This window comes from Lichenostomus cassidix, chromosome 6 (assembly GCF_008360975.1).
Source record: "Lichenostomus cassidix isolate B80296 chromosome 6, HeHo_3.0, whole genome shotgun sequence".
In the NCBI taxonomy this organism is placed as follows: domain Eukaryota; kingdom Metazoa; phylum Chordata; class Aves; order Passeriformes; family Meliphagidae; genus Lichenostomus; species Lichenostomus cassidix.
The window spans coordinates 11,752,309-11,777,265 of record NC_139487.1 but is presented as its reverse complement, the minus strand read 5'-3'; the positions used below and the strand labels follow the sequence as shown (position 1 = coordinate 11,777,265).

The 24,957-nt window shown below is 49.3% G+C and overlaps 3 protein-coding genes across 4 annotated transcripts; all 3 read right to left on the bottom strand.

Moving 5' to 3' along the window:
• Positions 1-2,435: 2,435 nt before the first annotated feature.
• On the bottom strand, positions 2,436-8,902 carry CALHM2 (calcium homeostasis modulator family member 2). Of its 2 annotated transcripts, XM_085064914.1 has the most exons (4): positions 8,801-8,902; positions 7,222-7,530; positions 4,467-5,450; positions 2,436-4,383 (listed from the first exon to the last, which is right to left on the bottom strand). In XM_085064914.1, the coding sequence occupies exons 3-4, from the start codon at positions 5,007-5,009 to the stop codon at positions 3,967-3,969; spliced, it is 960 nt and encodes a 319-aa protein (XP_084921040.1). In that variant the 5' UTR covers positions 5,010-5,450; positions 7,222-7,530; positions 8,801-8,902; the 3' UTR covers positions 2,436-3,966. The 2 variants fall into 2 exon arrangements, with proteins under 2 accessions (XP_084921040.1, XP_084921041.1); XM_085064915.1 differs by lacking the exon at positions 8,801-8,902 and having other exon boundaries at positions 7,222-7,560.
• Positions 8,903-10,540: 1,638 nt separating this feature from the next.
• CALHM1 (calcium homeostasis modulator 1) lies at positions 10,541-12,955 on the bottom strand. Its single transcript, XM_085064516.1, has 2 exons — positions 12,407-12,955; positions 10,541-11,008 (listed from the first exon to the last, which is right to left on the bottom strand). The coding sequence occupies exons 1-2, from the start codon at positions 12,953-12,955 to the stop codon at positions 10,541-10,543; spliced, it is 1,017 nt and encodes a 338-aa protein (XP_084920642.1).
• A 3,527-nt stretch (positions 12,956-16,482) lies between these two features.
• On the bottom strand, positions 16,483-21,011 carry CALHM3 (calcium homeostasis modulator 3). Its single transcript, XM_085064509.1, has 3 exons — positions 20,191-21,011; positions 19,038-19,293; positions 16,483-18,073 (listed from the first exon to the last, which is right to left on the bottom strand). The coding sequence occupies exons 1-3, from the start codon at positions 20,475-20,477 to the stop codon at positions 17,624-17,626; spliced, it is 993 nt and encodes a 330-aa protein (XP_084920635.1). The 5' UTR covers positions 20,478-21,011; the 3' UTR covers positions 16,483-17,623.
• Positions 21,012-24,957: the final 3,946 nt, after the last annotated feature.

Below are 24,957 nucleotides of genomic sequence, written 5' to 3'. Positions count from 1 at the left end.
CACTTTTAAGATGGCAGAGAAGATTCTTGCCATTTGGATGAATTAACACTTCAAAAGATTTATCACAGATGCCCCTGTGCTCCTAGAAATTGGCAGAGCAACACCAGATTGTGGCATAGTTGAAGCTGGAAGGAATCTCTTGATAATCATCTGGTTCAAGTTCCTGCTCAAAGCAGGGATCAGCTACACTAGGTTGCTCAGGTCCACTCCCAGTTTGGTGTTGATTTCCCCAAGAATGGAGACTTGACAACCTCTCCAGGCAACCATCTGTTGTGACAAGTTGCTAGGGATTCGAGACAGAAAAAACAATGATTTTTAGTAGTCGTTGTCTCTTAAGAGAAATCACTGAAGTCAAAAAAGTGTTTTTTCTGTGCTGAAAAAATGTCATCCCACTCTAACATTCTGCTTGGGAAAAGCCAGGTATCTCAGGTGCTTACAAAGGCTCTGTCACTGATGTCAGTGCCTTATGGTCCATATTCTTACAATTTTATTTTCTTGTAACTTTCCCCTGAGATGTGAATATGATCAGCCACAATTTACAGAGGAAGAACTCAAGGCAAGGGTAGTAACAGGGTGTGCAAACAGGTGTGATTATCCAGTGTAGACACTAGTGAGTGGATGCCCAGCTTTGAAATACCAAACTTGAAGAGTCTTAGTCATTGTAGGTACTCTAAACTCAAAACCAGAGCTCTGCAGGACCCAGCTGTTCTGCCTCTGGGAATGCCCAGTATTGGCAAAGCTGGATGACTCAGCATTTGTTTCATTCCCAAGTCCATTGGGATACAAAAACACATACATCATTTCACTTCTTGCCCCCAGGGATTTTGCTTAATGGTCTTGTAGTGGAGGAGGCTGATTGCAACATGCAGTAGCAACTGCTGCTTTTTTAAAAGAGCACAGCTTCAATGATGGTGGCTCTTTCTTTTGGTTTAATTAGTTGCATAATAGAACATGTAAATAAGCGTTGCAATAGAAACCAAGATCCCTTTGAGGTATTGTTTCATCTTCACTACCAGGGCTATTGTGGTCTCTATAGTAGGCAGGGAACGTGGAAGACCTGTGTGTAATTCTCTGTACTGGAGGAGCCTGGTTTGAACCCATCTTGATGCTGGAAGCTGTGCTCTACCTGCAACCTAGGTAGGCTGCCCTCTGATGGGATTGTTGTCGGTCTTTGGACAAAAAACAGGGAGTGTGAGCTCAGAGCTTGTGTGATCCAGCACACCAGGAAGATAGGTGGCTAGATTTCCCTTGTGGCATTTCAGTGAGAAATCTAACCTGGCTGTTTGCGCCTGTATGTAAAGCCTTGTGGGTTAATGTTCCTCACCCCAGCATTGTCACTGGGGGATATTGACAGGAACAGCAGGGATATTCCTGAGGGTGCTGATGTGCCAGGAGGGGCAGGAGCCTAGAGTTGTCTCAGTGGGAACCACATGCAGGGTGGCAGAGGAGGGGAGAACAACCAAATCCCTGCAGTTGCAAACAAAGTTCTCAGTGTGGTGTCTTGCTCCACTCCTCACTGTCAGCTGTCCACTCAAACATGCCTCTCCCAACAAGAGGGAGGGAAAACACACAAGCTGGACAAGCCCCTAGCCCATCCTAGCACGTGGACAGAGGATGGATTTAATGTTGAAGAGAAGGGATGTAAACAGAACAAAAGATGGTTTGTGCTTATGGTTTATTTTTAGGATAAAAATCCATTCTCAAGCATTACATATCTTGCCCCTTTCCTTCAAAGGAGGGAAGGGGAAGAGAAGAAGCCAGAGTGGAGGTGGTTCAAAGGAATAACTAGGACTACCGAGGAGGGAGACAAGGGAAATAAAGGAAGTAAGAGGAACACTGCTTTGTTTCTGCAAGTTGCCTGGTATCTGCTGGCTGTGTGGGGGTGGCGTGCGTGTCTGCATGTTCTCACTCGAGGGCCAGTGAGAAGAAATGCAAATGAACTCCCTTTCATCTCAAGTTAATGCAATTTCATTTAACTTCCCTCTGATTATTTCTGTGGATTAGTTGATGGTGAGGCTGGGAGCCAAGCCTTCCCACAAATGCAAAGCAAATCTGTAGAGAGGCTGAGCAGGGATCCTGGGATGCCTCGCCCATTAAGCGGTGTTTCAGCTTCTTTATGTGAGCGAATACCCTCCAGCTCTCTCTTGCAAGGCACCATACTTGTAAAAAGCTTTCCAAATAATTTTCTGTCCTTTGCTGCAATTGTGTATCCTGATATACAAGATTTGTGCTAGTCACTGCAAGAATAACTAAAAAGCCATTTTGTTAACTTGTAATATGTGGTAATATTTTAAAACATTCTAGGATGGTCTGGATAGGAGAGGATCTGAATGTTTAATAGAAAGAAGAAATAAGTTTCCAGTCCTTGAGTTCAAAGAGAATGTCAAATTATGCTTTTTATGCCCCCTGAAAAAAACTCAGAAGGCAATGAAAAATAACTCTCATTTAATAATTTATTTCAAATCTCCTTGTGTGTAAGCCCCTCTGAGTTCTGTGCGTTTGAGCTGTTTTTTGAACAAATTAAGGCTTTTTGGTAAATGGCACAGTGTAAAAGGAAGTTGTACCTATGTAACAAAACAGTTCAAGTAGGAAAAACAAACTTCTCTGTCGTGCCAGCTCTTTAAACAGTATTGGATACATAGGGTTGATCCCTGGGAGAAAAGGGACTGTGCAATGCCAGAGGAGCAGCCTTGAAGCCATAGTCACACAGTGTCCTGCTGAGGGTAGTAATTTTACACCTTTCTGGTTTTGCTTTCCCAGAGTATGGCCAAGTCCATAAAAGAGACCTTCTGCTCCAGGGGCCAATTAAGGCAGTGGAAAGAGTTTTAGAAAATTCAGTGGTAGATGGGTAGGGAGAGAGCTGCTCCCTCATCCTGTTCCTGCTGTTCCTTGTTGCTCCAGGGCTGCAGTCCCAGTGCAGCAGATGGGTGTATGTCATGTGCTCTTTGGGCTGGCAGCTTTCTCATCCCCTTCCCCTCTGTCTTTAATACAACTAACTACAATTACATGGTATATACACTATATGTATGTTTATATATACATATATGTAAAGCTAATTCTGGCTGAGGTCTTCCTGTAGCTTACAACCCAAACAAAGGACTCTCATCTGATAGTTGGATGAGAACTGCAATGAGCTGCAGACAATGGTGTGGCTCACTGTGGGTACTGATTCCTCTCAGTCTCCAACCATGCCACCTTGCCCCAAAGCTGTTGTGCTGATGCTGCCTCCTCTGGGTTTATAAACTCATGGTGGTGATCATTTGGGCTCATTAGGGATTGCCAGGCACTTAAGTAAGAACAAAGGGAGTTTGGAGTCCTACCCAAATTTTGACTTGGTAATTACAGAGTGCCTTTCTGAATACCAGGAATATTGGTGAGTCCTCCTGCTTTAGTCTCTCAGTTATTTGGTGTGTGGCTATGTTACTGACCCATTCTTTCCCAGATGGCATTGCATCCTCCCTGCCACAAAAATCTACCCACTACTGCTATCTTTTCCCTATAAAGTCTGTGAAGTGCTCCAAGACCTCCCAGTGTAACAGGTATTGCACAAATGTGTAAGAAGGTATTAATGTCAATAAAACAAGTGGGAGTGTGGGGTGGCTGGGCCCCCCTGCTGTGGGGGTGACAAGTGGGACTGCAGGAGTCACAGTGAGAAATGTGCCCATCTCTTGTTCTGCTGGTGCATCAGGCGGTGGGCTGCACTGGCAGCCTGGAGCTAAGGGCTGCATCTGCTCTTTGCTCCCCTGTGTCTCTGGGAATAGCAGTGAGACTGTTGTTTCTGAGGGAGGGGTTCCCCAGCGAGGGGTATTGCTTATCAGTCTCTGCCTTGAGGCTGTTGATCCCTGTTCACCTGCTGAGAGAAGTAATCCTGCTGGGAGGAATGTTCTCAGTGCATCCCTCAGCTGTGCACTGATACTGGAAGGCCTGCCAGGCAGTCTGGGGAAACACTGCTGGCACGCAGCTGTCTTAGGAAGCCAAAAACAGCAGTTCATGGCCTTCTGGGGTTGGCCCATTCCCTTCCACCCCTTTGGCCCATTTGTGGAGCCGGCTGTAGAGGGGGAAGCCCTTGTTCTCTCGGTAGATGTAGACACCTGTGATGGCATTCCACTGGGGGCTCGGCTGGACACCCTCCACTGGGAACTCCTGCACCAGCTCCTTCTCCTCCTTGTCCAGCGCCACAAAGCCAAAGAATTGTTTCACATTATTGGCTGCCAGGATCCTGGAGTGGACCTCGGCCGTGCGTCGGAAGAGCTTGTCCTCATTGGAGCGGTACTGTGCCCAGTAGGCCTCCTGCCTGTAGCTCAGCGGCGAGCAGCAGTGCTTCAGGCACTTGGTGAGGAAAATCAGGACTGCAACGATGCCGATGAGCAGCCAGCCGAAGAGCTGGGAGAGAAGAGAGACGCTGTGTTAGGATATGGCAAGGTGGTCTTACCCACTCCCTGGGGCTTTCTCCCTGGTGTGCCTACCTGGGATTCGTATCTCAGCCTCCGTGTCACCTCGTCCCTGAACTTGGTGAGGTTTGCCGGGACATCTCTACAGGGGAACTTGGCCAGCACCTCGGCCGCGTTCTCAGGTGGAAACTTGTCCAGGGAGGATGGCTTGACAAACTCACTGAGGGCACAGATGTAAGCTTCCCCACGCAGCAGCGAGATGACCGACCAAGTGATGGGTGCCACAGACGCCCGGCCCATGATGGAGCCGAAGAGGAGGAAGGTGGCAGCGGCAGAGAAGTTCTTGGTGCCACGCTTGTGGCACTCTGCCACCAGGTTCCAGGTGTGGTTGTTCCAGATGACACCGATGAGGAAGAGGGCCAGGGCTGGGACCCCGATGGCAGCCAGCCCATAGATGTAGTTGCGGGCAGGGGAGCAGGGGCAGTGGAAAGCAACAACTGAGAAAAGCTCCTCGCTCCCCACTGTCCCCAGGGCCACCAAACCATTGAAGATCATCACGTCTTTGCTCTTGAAGAACAAGGAGAGGAAGCGGAAGTTCTCAGCGATGAGGGCAGCCATCTCGTCTGGGGGCTGAGAGGTGTGTGCTGCAGTGGGGGCTCTGCTGGCTCAGCCCCCAGCACTGAGGAACACTCCAGTGGGGGGTGAAATGGCCTGGTGCGAGCTGATGTCCAAGGAGCTGTTCCAGGAGCAAGACACCTTCACTGAGGTCCCTTCCTCCCACCTGGTGTCCCAGTCTTTGGAGCTGGTTGCTGATACCAGGGATACCTCAAAAGGGGCTGAAAACGGGCTTTGGCCTAAGCAATATGTAAAACCTCAGCCATTTTAGTTTCCCACAAAGATCTCCAAAAGCTTTGCTACAGCAAAGATGACAGGTGAGACATCTCTTTCTGTCCCTCTCAATTGCATGTTTGTCCTCTTTCCTTCTCTTTGGTTTTAGTCACCTCCCACAGAGGCAATTACTGTCAGCATCACTGGCAAACTGTTGATGATCTCCCAAACCTGCAATGAAGGAGGATACCATGTTACTGGGAAAAGTGGGCCAGAGCCTTGTCACTAGGATGTGTCCCCAGCCCTGCCACTGACTCACACTAGCCCAGCCACATGTGGCACGTGAGTGTTGGGGTTGTGCTGCTTTGAAGGTGCTCTGTGTGGCTTTTGCCTCCCTCTTTAAACCTGATGAGCTAATATTTATTAATAGAGACAAGTATGTGAGGAAGGCAGTAAGGGGGGCTGTGAGACATCCCAGCAGATTTGGGAGCACAGAAATGTGGCATGGGAGGCTACATTTGCTGAGAAGGGTGAAGGGATGCTTGGGGGCTGTTGCTACCAGCAAGAGAAGTTACCTTCTGGTAAAGCAGAGCTTATCCCGATGACCCAGGATACAAACACCAAATGCTGATAGAGCTGGGAGAGCAATTACGTGGGAGCTTTTGCTAGGATTAGGTGTGGCAGGATGAGCTCCCCTCCTGCAGCTGGGTGACATAATCGTACTCTCTGTCCTGGCCTGCAGTCCCAGCTCAGCCTCTTAATTGCTGCCCTGAGATTGAGCCCTCAACCTGCAGCTTCAGTGACAGAGATGCCCTTTGGTGCCCTTTGCCTGTGTTACACCCCACTGACAGGGCTGAAGGCACTCAGGGCCAAGCAGGGAAAAGCATGTACCCTGTTTTTTTTTTTTTAAGGGCAGGGAAATAACTGGGGAATGTATCCTCTCTGCAGTGATGTCAATTCCCCTGCCCCATCTGCAAGCTGGATTCAATTAATTTCTTAGTTGACTTTCCATCAGCGCTGCATCCCACAGGGTTTCTTTTTGGGAACCCTCAAGCACCTTGCTAGCTCTGGGAACCCTCACTGGTGTAATGAAACCTGCTGGCCTCAGGGGAACCACTGTTTGTCACCAGGGTTTGCTGAAGACAGGAAAGACCTGGGTGCCCAACTAACCATCTCTGGCAGCTTGCACAGTGCTGGAAGCACTGGCACACATCTGGGGCTCCTTGGGAGCCCTGGCCCACAAGGCTGCCCCAAAGTCTTCCCTGGGCCACCCCCAACTGCAGGGACAGGACTTCAGGGACATTAATGCAGAAGAGGCAAAGATACTTTAATCCTTATGGGTTTTTGCAAAAGGCCTGCTCATATGCTGTGCTTTAAATCACTACTGTGCCTCAGTTCCTCTGCTGCCTCAGCAAATCCTGGTTTACTCCCTTTCTCTATGGGGCAGAGGAGGTGAATGGGAGCACAGATTTGGCCTCTGTTCTTTGCTGTGTCTAACCCATGGCAATCCCTTTAAAGTCACACTGTGACACGGCTGAGTTCAAAACGCAAACAGCCCTTAATGTTTTCCTGCAGCTTCCCAGTTTTCCATATGCAAAACTCCCTCTGCAAAGGAGTCAGACCAGCCGAAAACTGCCACCACGTGATGGGGAGCCAGGCCTCCATCCCCATGCTTGGTGGAAGTCCACATTTGCAGCCAGATGCTAAACCCACAAACTTGTTCAAGCATCTGTTGTTAGTTACCCACAAACGGCCCTGATAAACACAGCCCTGTAACCTTCCTGACAGAGCCTGACAAAAGGCAAAGCAAAAATCTGAGGGGCTGGCAAAGAGAAGTATTGGCCATTTGGAGGAGGTTATGGCTCCTTTGCTTGGTAGTTATGGTCTGGGAGAGAAAGTTGGGTAGAAGGGGAGAAGTTGCTTGCCATAGATAAGTTTTTAGGAACTTCTGTTTCCTTCCCCAAAATATACATGAAAGCAAGAAAAAAATTAAGTCACTTACTTGAAAAAGTCGTTGAAACCAGTCCTGGAGCCTTCTCAGCCCCTCCTGTGTTTTTCTCTCAGGCTCTGGTCGCAGGGGGTTTCCAGCAGCACACAGGGAGTCGTGATGCAGCCGAGGCCGGTCTGATGGGTGAAGGGAAAGCTTTTGAAAACAGCCTTAACAGTTTGCGAAGGCTTCCTTATTCAGTTTGAAACATGCCCTCCGCTGTCGGCTTTTGGGAAGAGGGAGGAGGTTGTTCTCAGGCCCTGAGCTTGGGTGGGGCAAAAAGCAGGCGCTTGGCTTCGGCTGTGCGCACGGCTGAGCTTGTGCCTTTAAACAGAAAAAAAAAAAAAAAAAAAAAGGAAACGAAAAGCTAAGAGAATGAGTCACTGGAAAATGCATATCGTGCTTTCTCAGATTCACGGTGCAGATGTGCAACGGCTGGCCGGGAGTTTGCCTGGAGAGCGGGAGCGATGAGGCGCCTTGCAGGGGTGCAGAGGGGAAATGGTGGATACCCCAACCCGCATGCAGCTCCCTCGGTCCCCCGGGGATGCAGTCATGCCGGTGGGAGCCACCCTAAGCAGGCAGGGACAGCGCGGGGGAAAGCCCTGGTCCCATGAGAAAGATCAGGACCGGCTTCTTTAGCGCAGGGAGTAGGCTGAGCCAGCGGCAAGGCGCCCGCCTGGCTGGGTTTTCGGGGCACCACAAGCTCTGTAGGGTGGCAGGTTCCGCTTCCCCCCACTCGGGACTGAGCAGCGGGGCTGCTGCAGCGGGCTGGGGGCTGAGCGGGGCTGAGGGCCATGTGTGCAGGGCTGGGCACAGCCTGGCTTTTGGCGAGTGCGGTGCATTCCTGCCTGCCTCAGCTTTTCCGCTCGCTGCTTCCTCTGCCTGAGCGATGCTTGCGAGACAGCTGAGTGCCTCACTTTCTCTTTGCTCCTTCCTCTCCGCCATCTGTCCCTCAGCTGCAACTCCTGCCCAGCCTGTTGCAGAGGCCGGAGACCCCCATCCTCCTTCCCCAGCCTCCCTGCTGTCTAGTCTCCGGAGTTAAACTCAGCCCTCCCCAGAGAATGTCTTCAGCACAGGCAAATCTTCAGCAACACCCACGTTCCCTTCCGCCCCGAGCAAATCTAGGCTCATCCCAGCGCTTGCAGTGCAGCCGACGGGATTTTTGGACAGTTTTCCTTCCTACCCCCAGCTCTGGGGTCCCCGGGCGGGTTTTTGCAGCTCCCAGTAGTTTGGGTGCGGTGCACCCCTCGGCACTCCCACACCCTCGGTGCTTGCCCGGGGCTGGCTCCCCTGCCGGCTCGGTGGGACCCTGGGGCTTGCTCCATGCTCGGGGCGCTGCTGCATCCCGGGATCAGCCCCGGCACCGCAGCCCGGCTGCTATCCCAGGGGCTGTGTCGGGTTCCCTAGGGAAGGCTCTCCTCCCAAAGACAACGAGCAATGTCCCCAGATTACAGCATGGAGAGGAGAACCTGCCTGCTCTATGAGGACTCTGCAACTGCTGAATTTGCTGCACAGGGGCAAGGCTCTAATCCTAAAAATCTTAATTAAAAGTCCAAAAGGTTCTCGTTGCAGATACATCTAGTTATTTTGATACCTTAATGGCTGTGCCATGGAGCCTGCCATCCCTCCGTGCTGCTCGCCATCGTGGGGACTCTGTGCCTTTCTCAGTGAGCCACAAACAGCACTGAACTGCAAATAATAGGAGTGGAAACCACCTTTATCTTTTAATCTCCTTTGCTTTGTAAATCAGGTTTTGTGCCTATTAATTTCTGGGCAGGTGCATTAATTAAAGTTTGGGTGTGAAGATTAACGACAAAACCATGTCACGCTCCTTTCTCCTGGGAGCTGGCCAGATTTATCCTGCCCTTGACTACAGGCTTGCTCAGGTGTTCTCACAGCAGCCAGGAGAATTTCCTCATAATTTTGGTCCTTTGTTCTCTTCTCCCCAAAGCCTCTGTGGAGTTACACACTGATAATTAAGGTTTATGTAAATGACAGTCACCTCAGTTACTGGCCAGCCTTAATAAGTTGTTTGAACAAGAATACCACAGCAGAAATTTCAAGGGGGATGAACATCTTGGAAGGGACTAAAACTCATGGCAGGGCTAAAACTCATCCCTCAAAAATTATTTGCCTTCTGCATATGTGTAATAAAATCAGGACCACTGGGAAACACTCTTGCGGGCTGTGATTTCTATGGTCACCTTGAGGGCCTGCATCCTGTCATCTTCAGTTTCTCTGGAAGCTGGCAGTCACCTTTTATTGTGTAGGGTTGACAGTAACTTGCCAACTTCTCCTCCGAGGGCCAGGCTCCTCCATGGCTGCTGCTGGAAGCCATGCACTGGAAAAACATTTCAACTCACACAGCCTCAGCACCCCGGGCTTGGCCTGGGGGCTCTCCCAGTGCTATTCATTGTATCCAAGTAAAGAAACACCAACAGCTTTTCTAAATAGCTTTTATAAATCCTGGTGTCTGAGCACAGAGCTTGAATGGTAAGTCTGAATTATTTATTTGGCTCCTTAAACAAACACCCAGGTGGGTTTTTAACAACAGTCTTTGTGTCAGAGAGAAATCCAGGAAAAATTGTAAGAACAAATCTTCCTGAGGCAGATCTGTGGCAGGGTGTTGGTCTGGCCCCCTCTCCGCTCCCTGCTGCTGAATGATAGCTGCTGACCTTGTCTGGACACTTCCCTCAAGGAGCATTTCTGTAGAATTCTTGTTTAATAGTCCCTGTAACACCGACCACACTATTTCTGTCACATGTAGTGTGATGTGGGATGTCCTTTCACCAACTCATTGCTTTGGTCAAATTTATTTTAAAGCTTTTCTTGGCTTGGAAGTTGTGTGTCTGTGGGGATGTATTGTGTAGGGGGGAAATGAGATCTTTCAGGGTTTCACAGCTTGGGAGGAGAAAGGGGCACCCCCAGTTTTTTTCCCCAACATAGGATTTTTAATACTGCCTAAACCCACATGCTCTGCTTGGTGCTGAGCGCATCATAAAAGAGTGGAGGTTTTGCACATCTGGTAGTGTCTGTCTTGGCAATGGCCACAACACAAACATGGTGCTTGGTGGTGTGGGGCACATGGCACATCTGGCTGCCACATTGTACCCCTCAGCATCCCTGGGGCTTGTCCATCATGGCCTTGCATAATTGTCCCTCCTGGCCCAAAACTCATTACCTGAATTACTGATGCTGTAGGACTGGATGTGAGAGCATGGGATCACACCAGCACCACTGAGCCCATTGGATACCCATTCCCTGGTTCCTTCTGCCCTCTCTGCAGCCCATCTCATGAAAACATGATTCTGCCTCTGCACAGCCCCATGGCCCTTCACAAACAGCTGTAGTAGGCAGCTGTCTCTCTTCGGGGTGCAGAGGGGTGCACAGGGGGCTGCCCTTCTCCTGCCCAGCCATTTCCAGTGGGGAGGGCAGGTGGCTGGAGGTTCAGTGGGGGTTTGCATCTGTGCCAGCTCTTCAGGGCCATGTTCATGGTGCTCCGGTTGGTGATGCCCAAGAGCTTCTCTGCAGCTTCCCCGACATCCGCAGGGGCTTTCCTGGGTGGGTGGCAGTGAGTGGCCACCAGGTCTGTGCTCATGCTCTCAAAGAACTGCTGGATGCAGACCTTGGCAAAGCTCCTGGCATGCTCTGCACACGTCTCGTCGAACAGCTTGCGCTCGATGTCGATGTAGTGGGACCAGTATCTGCTCTTCAGGAAGGCAGCCTGGCTGAAGCAGGGCCGAAGGGCTCTGACCAAGAAAGCCAGCATGGTCATCAGCAGCACAAAACACCAGCCTAGAGCCTGCAGGGACGAGGGGGAACCAGAGCTGTCACAGGCAGGCAGAGCACATGCCCAACATTTCCCACCAGCCAGCAGAACCCCTCTGGATTGCAAACAAGCCTGGCTGCACTTTGGGCTGTTTGACATTTGGCTGTGTTTACACTGCAGAGCTGGACAAGGAAACCCTATGAACTACATCGGTGCATTCGTACTGAAATTTTTTTGGTGCATCCACACAGGCAGCACCTCTCATCTTTTGCCTCGTAGAGCATCAGCAGGCACTGACCATAAATAACACCAGGGCTGAATCCTGCCCCCAATCCTTGGTCCTGCCTCCAATATGACTGTGGCTCACCTGAGTCTAGGGTAGTCTTTGTCCTCTGACTTGCAGGATTGTTCCAGCAACTCCCTGGGTTTATGCAGCTGTCTAACTCTTTTTCTGAGCTGTTGGACTTAGTAACATCTACTGTGAGTGAGCAGCAGTGACAGCTCCTCTGTTAATGGGGTCTGACAGGAAGGGTGAGGTGAGGGCAGAGCCAGGACCAGTCTGTCTTGTTCACCATCAGTCTTAGCTCAGGCTGCCACCAGGCTGTACTGGCAGAGCTCATGAGGTTGAACCTCACTGGAAATGCAACCCTCTGAAAGAGCTGGGAGGACACAATCTAGGTGGACCTCCTGTTTTTCAGCTCCCAGTGCTTTCCAATTGGGGCCTACCCAGGAAAATCTGCTTTGTGTCTTTGGAGAAATCCCTGTGGCTCCATTTCTCTTAAATGGGATAATAATTCCTCTCTGCCCTGAGGAGGTCAGGCAGAAGAGCTGCTTTTTAACAAGAGTACAAGTGACAGGTGTGTCAGGCTATCCTGTCTCCAACATGGCCAGGAGCAGAGGGCTTGAGAGAAATTAAACACAGGACAAATGACTAGTGGCACATCTGCATTTGTGGTTCCCTAGGATGGTTAATAAACACACACTGGCTGTTCCCATGCAGCGGCAGAGACAAGTGGCATAGATAGTTATCTGCCCTTTGTTTGCACTTGTTATAATAAGAAAAAGAGAAACTGATGGGTTATTGGGGAGGCTGACAGCCCACCATCCACTGGCTAAGATCCATGCCAGCCCCTTCTGAACTTGCTCTGAATAAATACATGCATATGATTTGGCTGTCACTGCTCTGCAGCCCCAGGCTGCCCAGGCAGGAGAGGGGGCCAATTATCAGGATGACCCACAGCTTCAGCCTCTGCAGCTCACCAGAGGCATAACTCCACAGAGCTGAGTCTGAACACCTTGTACCCCTGTGAAATCACCAGTCTCTCCTGCTGCAGCTTGATTTCTACCAGGAGATCCTGTCAAGGGAAGAGCTAGGGCCAGCAGTGCCTAACCCCAAGTCACCAGTGAGAGCATAGCCATGGTACCTCCTACCTGTGAGATGCAGCGCAGGTACCTGACAGCCACTTCATTGGCGATGAGCTCCTGCCCATTGTAGATCTCCTTGCAGGGGATTCGGGCAAGAACTCGCTGTATCTCCCCTTGGGAAAGGCGAGGGTGGCTGGCATTGCCCAGGGTCTCCACGGGCACCGAGGTGCAGAAGGCACAGGTGACACACTTGCCATCCAGCAGTGTCACTGACACCCAGACTGCAGGTGCGATCATGGCCCGCTGAGCCATGGAGCAGAACATGTAGCGCAGCACCGCCGGGTCCTTCCCCCGCTGGCCCTGCGGCCGCCTCCACTCCTCTGCCAGCATGGAGATGTTGTTGTTCAGCACAAAGCCCAGCAGGAACAAGATGAAGGGGGGCACCAGGAGGATGCCCAGCCCGTAGGCCAGGTTGTAGCGTGGCAGGCAGGGGCAGTTGAAATCAAAGGCTGAGTACATCTGGGTGCTGGCAAGGGCCATGATCCCACAGATGCCATTCATGAAGGACTCCTGGTTGGACTGGAAGAACTGGAAGATCATCCGAAACTTGTCCATCTTCTGTTGATTCCTTCCCCCGCCAGGGTCCAAGCTGTGGCTTTAGTTTACTTCATTTTTTCAGATTTCCTCTTCAAAGGTGGTCATCACCAAGTCTCTGTGCAGTTCACTGTTTCATTCACTGTTCATTCTTACAGACCCAGTATTTAAAGCAGAAAATTAAAATAGTTTTTTTCTGCTGATTTTGGTGCTTACAAAAGTTTAGAGTTTGCTTCCTTCTGCTCTTTGGATCAGGGACCTCGGTTGGTTTTGGTTTGCAAAACCTGATTTCATTCTTCTCCACATCCCCATTTGTGCAGTCTCCCAGCCACCAGTCCCCTTGGCTGGAGGGTGCAGGTGTTACCATGGCTGTGTCCTTGCCAGAGCACTCTGTGTCCTGGGCAGAGTTGGCTGATTGGCCTCTGTGAACCTGTTTGCAAATGCAGGAGGTGGGTGCTCCTCCCAGGTGAATACGACACCTGCCTTCTCCAGTGCTGGCACACAGGGAAAAATGGGATTCCAGAGCTTTGCCCTTCCCTCCGTGTGTCTGCCTTGCCTCAGCAGCATCTAATGCAAGCACCTAGCAGGTCTGCCAGCCTCTGTTTCTGTACCTGCTTCCCTGGGAAATAGCTCTTCTTTTTTATTCTGCAGAGGGAAGGGAAACGAGAAGGAAAAACGGAGGAAGGAGAGGTAACAGTTAGGCCAGGCTTGCTTCTAAAGCACAAATCTAAAAGAAGTGAATAGTGTTGTTGGTGTTCTCCCACACCTCTGTTCCCAGTTCACAAAGCAGCCTTAGTGCACTTGGTTGCTCCCTCAAGCTGGCCAAAAGATGGGCAATTACTGGGACCAGAAGTGGCTGTAAAACAAACAGTGGCAAGTGCTCAGTCGATCCTGTCCAGGCTCCACCTGTGCTGTTGACGTGAGAGTCAGGATACATCTGACTGGGCACGAGTGTGACTGCCCTGGTGGCTGCAGGGCATGTCACCAAGGGAAGCTGTACATGGGTGGGTGGCACAAGGGAGGCACAGGGAAGGTACTTTTCCCCAAGGTTTTGCAGTGTGTCAGTACAGAGGTAGGAAGCCAGAGCAGGTGTTTTGACCATTAGTCAGTGCTGTGGGTTCTGAGTCTGTCCTGCACCAGCCCTGGGGTATATGTCCAGATAATGCTGAGTTCACCCTGCGATGCCACCGCAGAGGTGTGCAGAGCATGTGGGTAATTGTCGCTGTTGAGCAGCTAGCAGAGTAATGAAGGCACCAGTTCTCAGTGGCAAGAAGGAATGACCTTTATTATTTTGATTTCATCACATATATAGAGTTCTCAAAAGTCACCCAGATTGGTCAGTCAGAAGCCTTCCCCCAGGCCTGATTGGCCAGGCCTGCACTGTCCAAGTTCTGGGACCCTGTTCCAACAACATCCAAACTTTATTTATAAAACACAAGAAAATTTCTCATAGGAAAAACCTGTGCTAGCCACAGGTAATACCTGAGCAGTCTTACCTCTGCCTGCTGTGGAGAGGTTAATTGCATGATCTCATCAAATGGGAAGAGTTTTGATGCATGAATATAGATGAGGCTTATTGTACTGCTAGCTAAGAACTCAGACTGGCTTTCCTATTCACCTGGCAAGTGGCCTTTTGAAGGGCAGTTCACATCAAAGCCTGCGTGAATCAACCTTGTAAAAAGCAGACAGCTTTTTGATCTCCAGGAAAACCCTGCCTTTTATTAAACGTGAATGAAGGGCCTGAGCCTGCTTGGTGTACAGCACAGTTCTCAGTGAAGCCAACAATAGGTGAGGGGAAATCAAAGAAGACCCCATAGAAGACAATGCCTGGATCTTTCCATGTTGCCTTGTTAGGGAGGGCTTTGTTTCCACCAGCTTCCCAACCAAAGTTCATGCTAACTGACTAGTAAGGCAAGGCAGAGCTGATGCTTCTTCCTGCAATCCCAGCCTACTTGTGCTCTGGAAACCATGTCCTGGAAGAGATGGCACATACCCAAGTCCCTCCCAGGACCTGTTCCTGCACCTGCACATCAAGGCAGACTGCAAGGTGTGGAGTCGAGCAGAGCTTTGCACGTCCCAGTCAGTGTAGGATACAGAAAGGAGGGATGTGAAAGCAGTAACAATTCCCATCAGGAGAGTTTGGGAAGTGACTGGGGAAGTTGTCTTTGCAGCCAGACCTGCTGTTTCACAGGCTCTTGGCAGGTGAGGATCCCTGAGCATGTCAGACATATCTGTAGGCCAGGCATCACAACAGCCCTCAGAGACAGAGAGCTGCTAAAGTTTGTGAGTGACCCTCTCTGCCCCAACTTCCACGGGAAGGTAAACACTCTTAATAGAGCTGCTGGGAAGAGACCTCTGAAGATCTTTTGGTTCACCCACCACTCCCTGCACAAAGCACCTTCAGCTTCACATCTAATCGGGATGTGAATATTTCCATAAATGGCAGTGCCATAGACTTTCTGGGCAAGTCTTTCCATCATCCTCAAAATCAGTTTTCTTCTGTTTAAATGGAATTTCCTGCAATTTGGGTTTGTTGCCCCTTGTCCTGTCATAGGGTGCCAGGTATCACTTTCCAGAATGGAGAAGAGCTTTTGGGCTTCAGAAGGAAACACAGCATGGGACTCAGGGAGGCTGGGAGGAATGAACACCCATGGCCTCAGCCAACTGGAGCTACTCCATGAGCAGACCAGACCCTCCCAGCAGCACATGAACCTTTGTAGACCTGCAAAATCTATGGCAGCACCCTTAAACCCTCCTGTTTTCTCCCTCCTGGTACAGATAAATCTGTTCCTCTTCCCCTTTTTTGCATTTCATATTTTGTGGCCACCCTGGGATGACTTAAAACCTGAGAGCATGGAAAGCAGCATGCAAAGGCAGCTGCAGACCTCAGCTTTGAGCATGTTAGGAAAATACCCAATTTGACTAGTATGAAATGGTGAGTCCAAACTGAGCCTCACTGAGCCTCAAACATTTGTGATGTTGTGTCTGATAGAAGTAAACCAGAGATACAATTCAAAGTGCAATGCTGACTTCAAATAGGAGCTCAGAAGCTCCTTGGATCTAAAGAGCTCCTGGGGAGAAGATCACTGTGTTATTCCCAAGCACAGCTGGCTTTGTGCACTCTCTGAGCACATCCAAGGGAGCTCAGGGATTCACACAGATCCAATTTTGCTGTGAAAATAAAAGCTCTGCAGCCCATCCCTCTGCACCCTGCAGCTCCTGACTGGGCCACAGTGGGCAAAGGGGTGCAGCTGCCCAAGGGTGAGCTGTGAAGTTATTTGGCCTCCCAGTGTTTTGCCCAATACCTCCTCATTCTCTGACCTGTGCATACAAACATCCTGGGGAGGAGGTGACCCACCTGCCATCAGCTTGGCAAGTTAATTTTGGAGATTAATATGCATTTTCATTTTGACCCCTCATTTTGGATTTAGTCCCAATGTGGTGGCAGGTTTCTCTGCCCATATCCCAACCTCTTCTTCCCTCCTGGAAGCTGTGCTTGCCCCATCTATCCATGCACGCCCAAGGAGACATTTCTTCTTCATCCCACCTCCTCCCAGCCCCTCCACATTGTGCCCCTCCCTCCAAAGGGCAGGGTGGGCATCAGTGTGAGGTTCAGCCTGGAGGAATAGATGTGTCTGTTCTGGGTTAGTTTGCAGTAAAGGCTTTAATGCATCCAAGCAGCCACGCTGGACTGAAGTACCAGTCAAACTGGCATCATGTACAATGGGGGCTGGAAAAGGCAGGTGAGAAAGCAATTAGTATTAAAGGCTCAGAGATAAGGTTACATTCAAACAGTTTTGAAACTATGGATGGAAATGCCCTAACAGGTGTTGCAAGGATGATCCTCTGGATAGGTCAGTTTGTACTCAAATCTATCAGGGGAGTGTTTGAAATCTGCATTCAGACTTCTCAGGCAGAGTCAGTGTGTCCTTTCCATGGCTCAGCACCAGTGCTTAGAGCAGCTGTCTAAACCCCAGCACAGCCCTGTGGCTGTGTTAAGCGAAGCCTCTATCTCCTTTTCCTTCTGCAAATCCAACCCAATCCAATCCTTTTCCAGAGGTGTCTTCAATTAGAGTTATGCTGCTCCATGAATTTCAGTGTGTTTCCATACTTCATTTTTAAAATGCATGGAAGGATTGATGGGTTGTTAGAGGGAGGCAGAACAGTTTGGCAGCTGGGCTGGGGGCAAGCCAGAGCTCTCAGCAGATGCAAAGATACAGGAGGTGGTTTTGCCTTTTGGAGTAAAATATGTTTGGTACTAAGAGAGTTGCCAATTAAATAATTTCTGTTTCAGCTCTGATAATCCTTTGAACACCATTCAGTGGAATGGGCAGGAGCTCCTCACACACATGTGTGTGTATGGTTTGTGTATGCAGCCTGATGTTGCTGCCATGGTCAAATCCTTCCTCAACCCAGAACATTTTTATCACATTTGTAAGAAGCTGCAAACTCCTTGTTAGGACAAAAGTGCCCTTGGCTGAGAAATGTCATTAACAGTGACTGCATCTGGGACCTTCTGACACTCAGAGTAGCTGACTTTGGAGGTTTTGCTTGGCACACCCTGGAGTGGAGCCTTTGGGGCTGGGGTTTTGGAGGAAGCTGTGAGCACCACTGTCATCTACTCGCTGGTCCTTGCTTTGTGCAGAGCTTTGGCAATGCTCCTTCAGTGTCTGCAGGACAAAGCCCCCTCTACACGTTGGTGTGCTGGGACAATTTGGAGTGGGTGCCTGAGCTCTCTGCCCAGGGCAGAGGGGATCTCTCTCGCACCTGAGTTGCCTGGCTGACATCCAGGGGAGGTTTCTCATAGTACCACGTTTTCAGAAGTTTGTTCACCCGGCTCTGATCTGTGATCCCCCGGAGAAGATCTTCCTCTCCTTCAGCCCCCTCTCCCTCCCTAGGCAAGCTGAAACTGTGCAGTTTGATCTCTTGCCTCATGCTTTCAAAGAAGTGGAGGATGCATTTGTGAGCAAAGAGCCGGCTGTGCTCACAGCAGGTTTCCTCAAAAATCTTTTGCTCCATATCAATGTAGTTGCTCCAGTGACGTGCCTGCAGGAGGGCAGCCTGGTTGAAGCAAGGTCTGAGCCAGCGGGCAAGGAAAGCTGCTATGATAAGGATCAACAAAATGCTCCAGCCAAGTGCCTGTGTGATAAGAAATAAGCAGTGAAACAGGAGCAAGACAGACACAAGGACAGGCACGAGCTGCTTGCCTGTCTCAGTGATACAGGGAGTTTGTGTGGCTGGGGGAGAAATGTGGCATATCTGGACTCCTGTCCTTGATCTGTCCCTATAGCCCAGCACCCCACACTGCACTCAGAGGGTTGGTGTAATCTCCTCCCAGGGAATATAGAGTATTTATCCGTGCATGAATCATTCAGTAAGGACAACTGATTGTAAAGTTAGCCTGAAGCAGACAGGCATTTGCTTTGAGCACAGGAGTGCCCCAGGGAAATCGGACTTCAGTGCTTTCTTTTGGTGCTTCCGTATCTCCATGGATCTTCACCTGCCACCTACACTAACTCCAGGGCCCAGGAGTCCCCACAACGGGGTGAAGACAGCCCAGATTACAGGCAGATCTCGTTGGTAAGAAGGAAGGGCTTGTTTTCAATGACCTTCCACCAGAACTCATCCCTGACCTGGCACTCCTGTACCAAGAGCAGAGGCTAGTCAGGACTCCACTCCCATTTCATGCCCTGTTTGATTGTTCCTGACCAAGCTATTTTCATCTGTCTAAGCTTGCACTGTCCTTAAAACAGTAGGTCCTGTCTGCAGGGTTAGCAGTTAGAAAGATCTTCTGACACTGAACAGGGCTTTAGGACACATCTGTATTTTATACAACTTAGCTCTTATTTACTGGGTTTAGAAGCTGCTGGTTCTTCTAGAAACAAAGTTCTGTTATTAAACCATTCATCCTTTCCTTTTCCCTACCTGAGTGACTCGAGATTATCTCTTAGGACAGCAACATTTAGAGACAAAAAGAAGCACAGAGCAGCTTTGCTCCTAGTCTGACCACAGTGAAGTGATGACAAATCAAGGAAGAGCAGGAGCAGATGCCACATGCCTGGTCACCTCAGCAACACAAGAGGCTCTGCCAGCAGTGACCCACCTGGGACCAGCAGCGCAGGTACCTGGACACTGCCTTGCGGGATGTGTTGTTCCTCATGAGCTCATCATCCTTGCAGGGCACCTTGGCCAGCAGCTGCTGCACCTGCACAAGGCTGACATTGGCAAAGCCCACAAACTTCTCAGGATCCATGGAGCTGCTGAAAGCACAGATTAGGCATTTGCCATCCAGGAGGGTGACTACAATCCAGACTACAGGGGCAACCATGGCTCGCTGCATGATGGATGAACACATGTACCTGGAGCAGGAGAGAGAGAGGTGAGTGGGTAAATGCTGGGAACTTTCTCCTCATCTGGAGCTCTGAGGGATTCAGGCTGTCCTGTGCCAAGCAGTCTTTCTGGATCCAGGGAACTGACTCCCAGGACTGTCCCCAGCACTGCTCCAGCTGATGTTTCTGCTCTTCTGGGATGTCTTTTTTGGTGTTGCCTCTTAGTGAAGGCTGCACCAGCACGTGGCAGTGCTCTGTGTGCTGTCTGCACTCAGTCAGTGCACAGTCCCCTCATTATGTGCCTGCCTCAACTGCACACTTATGTCTCCTGTGCACAGATCCTTGTCAGCTCTCCCTTGTCTTGCACATTCACACCTCCTTTTCTCATCAGTTCAGTTTCGATCTGGAAAACCCCTTTTTTTCTGCAGCCTTTCTTGCCCCTCTCTGAGCATAAAACTATGTGTAACAGATGGAATGTGATTCTCCTCTCCCTTCCACCAGTACAAATTAGTAAAAACTCAGGTGAAGGGAGGGAGACCATGAGGCTTTTGATAAAGAATGACCGTGATGAAAATGCCACACCTTCTGCATATTTAAAATGAAATACCTCATCTTTTTGCGCATGGAAGCCCCAGGAGACACCCTATGAGTGCATGACAGGGCAGCAGCAATGCAGTTTCCCAGGATGGTGGCATAAGCCCAGGTGTTGAGGCACACCTGCTCTCCTTTCCTGGGATTGAATAAGACTGCCTTCATTTCTGCTGGATGTAAATGCATTTCCCATACCCCTGCCCCTCTAGGGTCATGGGGAAAGGTCTCGGGGGATGACCTTACAAGAAAATTGACTACCAGAAAGATCAAAGCTATGGAGAGAGACAGCTAAGCAGGAGGTGGAAAGAGAGATGTCACTGCCACTACAAACCCCACCTGATGACAGCCAGGTCCTTCTTCCTGCGCCCCTGTGGTCGCCTCCACTCCTCCAGCATCACCAGGGACTGTCTGTTGAGGATGAGGCCGCATAGGAAGAGGATGATGGGGGGTATGAACATGATCCCCAAGCCATATGCCATGTTGTACTGGGGCAGACAGGGGCAGCTGAAGTCAAAGCTGGTGTACATCTTTACACTAGCCAGGGCTAACAGCCCACAGATCCCATTCATTACAGACTCCGAGCTGGATTGGAAGTACTGGAAGATCATCCGGAAACGGTCCATCGTGTTCTTTTGGCCTGGAGTGCTCCTCCTGGGAAATCCCTGGGCTGCCCAGAATGGGCTGTCTCCCTCTGTCCCTCTTCTGCTGCCACAGGGCAGGGGACTCACCTCAGTCCACAGTCAGCTGGGGCAGGAGGACGAGGATGGAAGAGAGCTGCTGTGGCAGGGGGATCCCTGTGCTGGGGCTTCCCCACTGGCACAAGGCTCTCACAGATCTGGCTCTCACCCAGTGCTTGTCTTCCAGGGCAGCTGGTAGCTCTTCTAGGTGACCTGATGGATATAGCCTCCAGCAGCTTTTTTCTCCAGCTTGTTTTTCATTTTCAGGGCTGTCCCACATGCCAACCAGTGACAGCCTCCAGTAGTGCTGGGTCCCTCCCTCCCAGAGATGGGAACTCTCCATGGAGAGCCATTGGTGGATGCTTGTGAGCTGCTGTTTCTGCTGACTGAAGCCTGATTGATTGATTCATCACCCAGGAGGAACCAGGTAAGTCAAATGAGCTCAGCTGTGTTTCTGCTGCTGTCCCATTTCTCTTTGCATGCCCCCAGCCCTGCGTGGGGCAGGGGGGAAGGCAGAGAGTGCACGCCTGGCTCTGAGTGCACTGCATGGCTGCAAGTTCAGATTTCCCTATGAAAATGGACTGAAAGGACCAACCCTTTAACCAAGAGGATGTGAGAATTGATAACTTTCAAAGCCAGGGGTAAGGCTTTGGGGCAAAGGCTGCTCTTGGCTTTGCCCCAAAAGTGCATCCTATATATACTGTGGTATTTGTACCATACCTACCTCCATGTCTGAGGCTCCTCCACTGGAGCACTTCTTGCTCCCCATCAGAGGACATGGTGCAGAGCAGCTGGTTCTTTTGCCCCATGGGACTTGGTTATCATCTTCATAATCTTTTCCTCCCCAAAGTTTATTTTACAGATAAATACAACTCACTGCCACACAAGGAGGTTCTAGGGTTTTTTTTCCTGACATATTGAATATAATTTTCTTCTCCCCAGCTTTCTTCTGAAAACACTTTCAGATTTCTTCTCAGCTCAGGTTTCCAAATGCATTCAGGAAAGGGGCATGGAGGGGAAAGGGTGTTAGTTTTAACTATTTTGTAAAAAAGAGAGGAATTATCTCCACTGAAGTACACTTGCTGCCAACACTGGGGTTTCTGCCCATGCTGGCTCCCACTGCAGGGCTGGTTGCCTTCATGGGATCACATTGAAAAGGATCAGCAGGGAAGGAGTACCTGTGGTTGTTCCCCAGCACATACAGATGAATCATATATGAATGTCATCTCCTCCAATCTGAACAGCAACTCACACAGTTAATTTAATGAAATACATTTGCTCCAACCATAATATTTGTGTTCTCCTTTACCTGTGAGTGAATTGCCTGTTAATGTTCATCCATCAGCAATAAAAACCCCTGGCTAATCAGCTCATGTTTCCATTTTGCCATTATGGGACATCAGGACCCCTCCACGTTGCTGTTACAGGGCATCATGACCCCTGGCTGAACTCCATGGTTGATTTTTAGCCAGGCTGCAGCCGGTCTTGGTTCTCAGCTGCTTCAATACTCAGTGGGTTTCTCATTTAATGGCTTACATTTATGTGGTGACTTGGCTTCAGAAAATGTTGTGCACTCTCTGTAGAACAATTACTTTAGAAAAATGATTTTACCTCTCCAGCTCTCCTGGGCAAAAACACAGTAAAAGCTAAACAGTTCCTTACAGCTCAGGAAAGTAAGGCATAAAAAGAGCAGGAAACATCCCCTGGACAGGACAATCTACACGGGAATTTTATTTCTCCCAAGTGCCATCTCCTGACCTGGATGTTAGAGGTCTGTAAAGGATGCCTGAGGGGAATCACTGTGCTCTGTTGTGATGGGATCTCACCCTTGCTTCAGACCTGAGACATGGAGTTGTTGAACCGTAGAAAGGAAATATTCCTTAACCTGCAGAAAAAGACACTGAGAGCTTCCTGGAGAAAGAGAGAAAGGCCTCTTGAGGTAAGCTAATTGCTAGACATGGACAAATGTTCAAAATTATTCTCAAAATTTATCACATTTGATTACTCCATTCTTAGGGTGAAATTGAGAAGAAAAAAGGGTTACAGTAATCTGTCTCCTCTCCTCCAGCAAGTGGACCTGCCCCATTTCCCCAGCAGTGTTGTCACCCCGCTGAGCCTGCTGTGAGGCTGCCTGCAGCTCTCAAGGGCACCATCCTCAGAGGAAGGCAGCTGCTCCTTGATAGCAATCCTCCAAAACTATGCTGGAAGCTGTTGTTTCTCAGTGCATCTTTTGGAGAGCCATGTTGGACAACCCTTTGCTTTTGCCTCAGCACTGCAGAATGCAGTGCAAAGGAGGGAACCTTCTTTCCTTGCCCCTTTATGGGGGTAAAACACCAGCTGTAGGCTTTTTGCCTCAGGTGATGGAGAGGGTGGTGGGTACAGCTGTGAGAAGTCCCTCTTGCTTTGGGGACAATGATGATGTCATTGCCAAAATTTGAACTGGTCATTTAAAATAAGGTAAGTTCAGCAGAAGAGCATGGCTGGTTTTGTGCCTGAGCCTGTGCTGTTGGAGCAGCACTGATTCTCTGCAGGCAGCATGTGTGGCTTCTGGAGGTGTGCAGACCCAGAGCAAGTCCTTTTTCATGTGTTTTGGTGGGGAACAGAGAGCAGCAGTGCAGGTCACATTTCAGTCTCCCGTTTCTCTGCTGGACTGGACCATCTTTCCCACAGGAATGGAGCAGACATTTCACCCATCCTGAAGCTTGCTCTGCAGGAAACAGGCCTTTGCCAAGAGCACTTTTCTCAGCAGTAGGAAAGGACCCACAGGGCTCCTGCAGGAGCACTCCTGGCCTGTGGCATGAGAGGTAATGAGTTACCTCATTGGGAGCCATTTGCAATAGTTTATAACTGACAAATTATTTAATTACCTGGACTGAATTTGTTTCTGTCCTGAATGTCTACCTCGGGCAAAATATTTTTAGAAACTGTTACATGGGTCAACTGCTCCTTAGATGAGGTAAGGGCAGTATTTCCTCCTATGCAAACTTCTGATGGTTACTGGCAGTAGTGACAAATTACATCTCTGTTGGCTCCGTGGGGCAGAGACCACATGAACCTGTGATTCTGTGGGTATTCTTGCACAGCTGTGTACTCTGTCTAGGCTGGGCAAATAATGAATAATGACCATTAAATGATTAATGTGATGCTAGCAAAAATAATGGCAGCATTGTAAAATGTATTTTGCGTTCACTAATGATGTTCTCTGGGGATTAGATACTCCTGTGTTCTGCCTTGTAACTTCATTAAAGCACCAACATGCAGCTGACTGCCAGTGAGGAAATATATGGCTTAGTTATGTGTTGCTCTTCTTGAGAGCTCATTATATATTGCTCTCCTGGCCATTAGCACTTTGCTTTTTGGCTTACTTGGAAGCTCCATTTCCTGATCTCTGCATTATCCTAATCTTGACCTAATTCACACCATTTCTGACTGAGGGGGATTTTTGTAAGGCCGTTTATCTGCTTGGCTTGGCGCTGATGCTGCAGTGACATCATCTGAAGTAGAGACTCTTCTCAGCTAAGAAGGAATTAGGGAATAAGGTGGAGAATTAAGAAATAAGACTGATCTCTAAATATCAAAACTCAGTGATTTTTCAGACTACTTCTGATTTGCTAATGCTCACGTATCTACCAACAGAGGTGTAGGACCCAGACAGCAGATTTAAGGCTGCTGATGTTTAGCTAGGGCTTTTTTTGTTTTGGGGTTTTTTTGGGGTTTTTTTTTGTATTTTGTTCTGGTTTTTGTTTTGGTTTTTTGGTTTATTTTTTCCCCGGACACTCACAATTAAGCTCCAGCCCTGTGGAGTCCACAGTTTACAGAATGAAAACCACAGAGAACAAACTTTTCTTGAGAGATCAGCTTGTCTTCAGATTGCAGAGATCTCATAGAGGCTGTTTAGGAGTTTAAAATGACATGGAATTTGAGTGACAAAACTCATCTCAGTGCTGTGACTTTGGGCCTCTGCATTTGGATTTAAGGCTGACCCAGTCTTTGTCCAGTGTGACTACTCCAGGAAGCAGACTACATCCTTCAATAGCTGGATTCATGGCTTTTAAGTCAAAATTTCTGTCTGTACTGTGTGATTTATTCCCCAAAACCCCTTAGGGAAGTCACGTCGAGAAATTGATGTCACAGATCTTTTGTGAGGAGTGATGCCATATTTCTCTAATTTTCGTGTCAGGAATGGAAAAAGCCTGTAAAGATAGAAAGAGAAATTTATTAGTAAATTTTGCTCTTATTTTTCTCTATTTTTTTTTCTTTTTAACTCGAAGGATTAAGCAGAGCTGACTGTGTTTTCCAGTCAGGCATAGGGTTATGAAGCAGCATCCCAGGATCACTGCTGTATCTTGGAGTGCAGAGGCTAAAAACTGGGGAGCGAAGGCTGTTTGCACACAGAGGGATTAGAGCTGGGGGGAAGAAAGGAAGG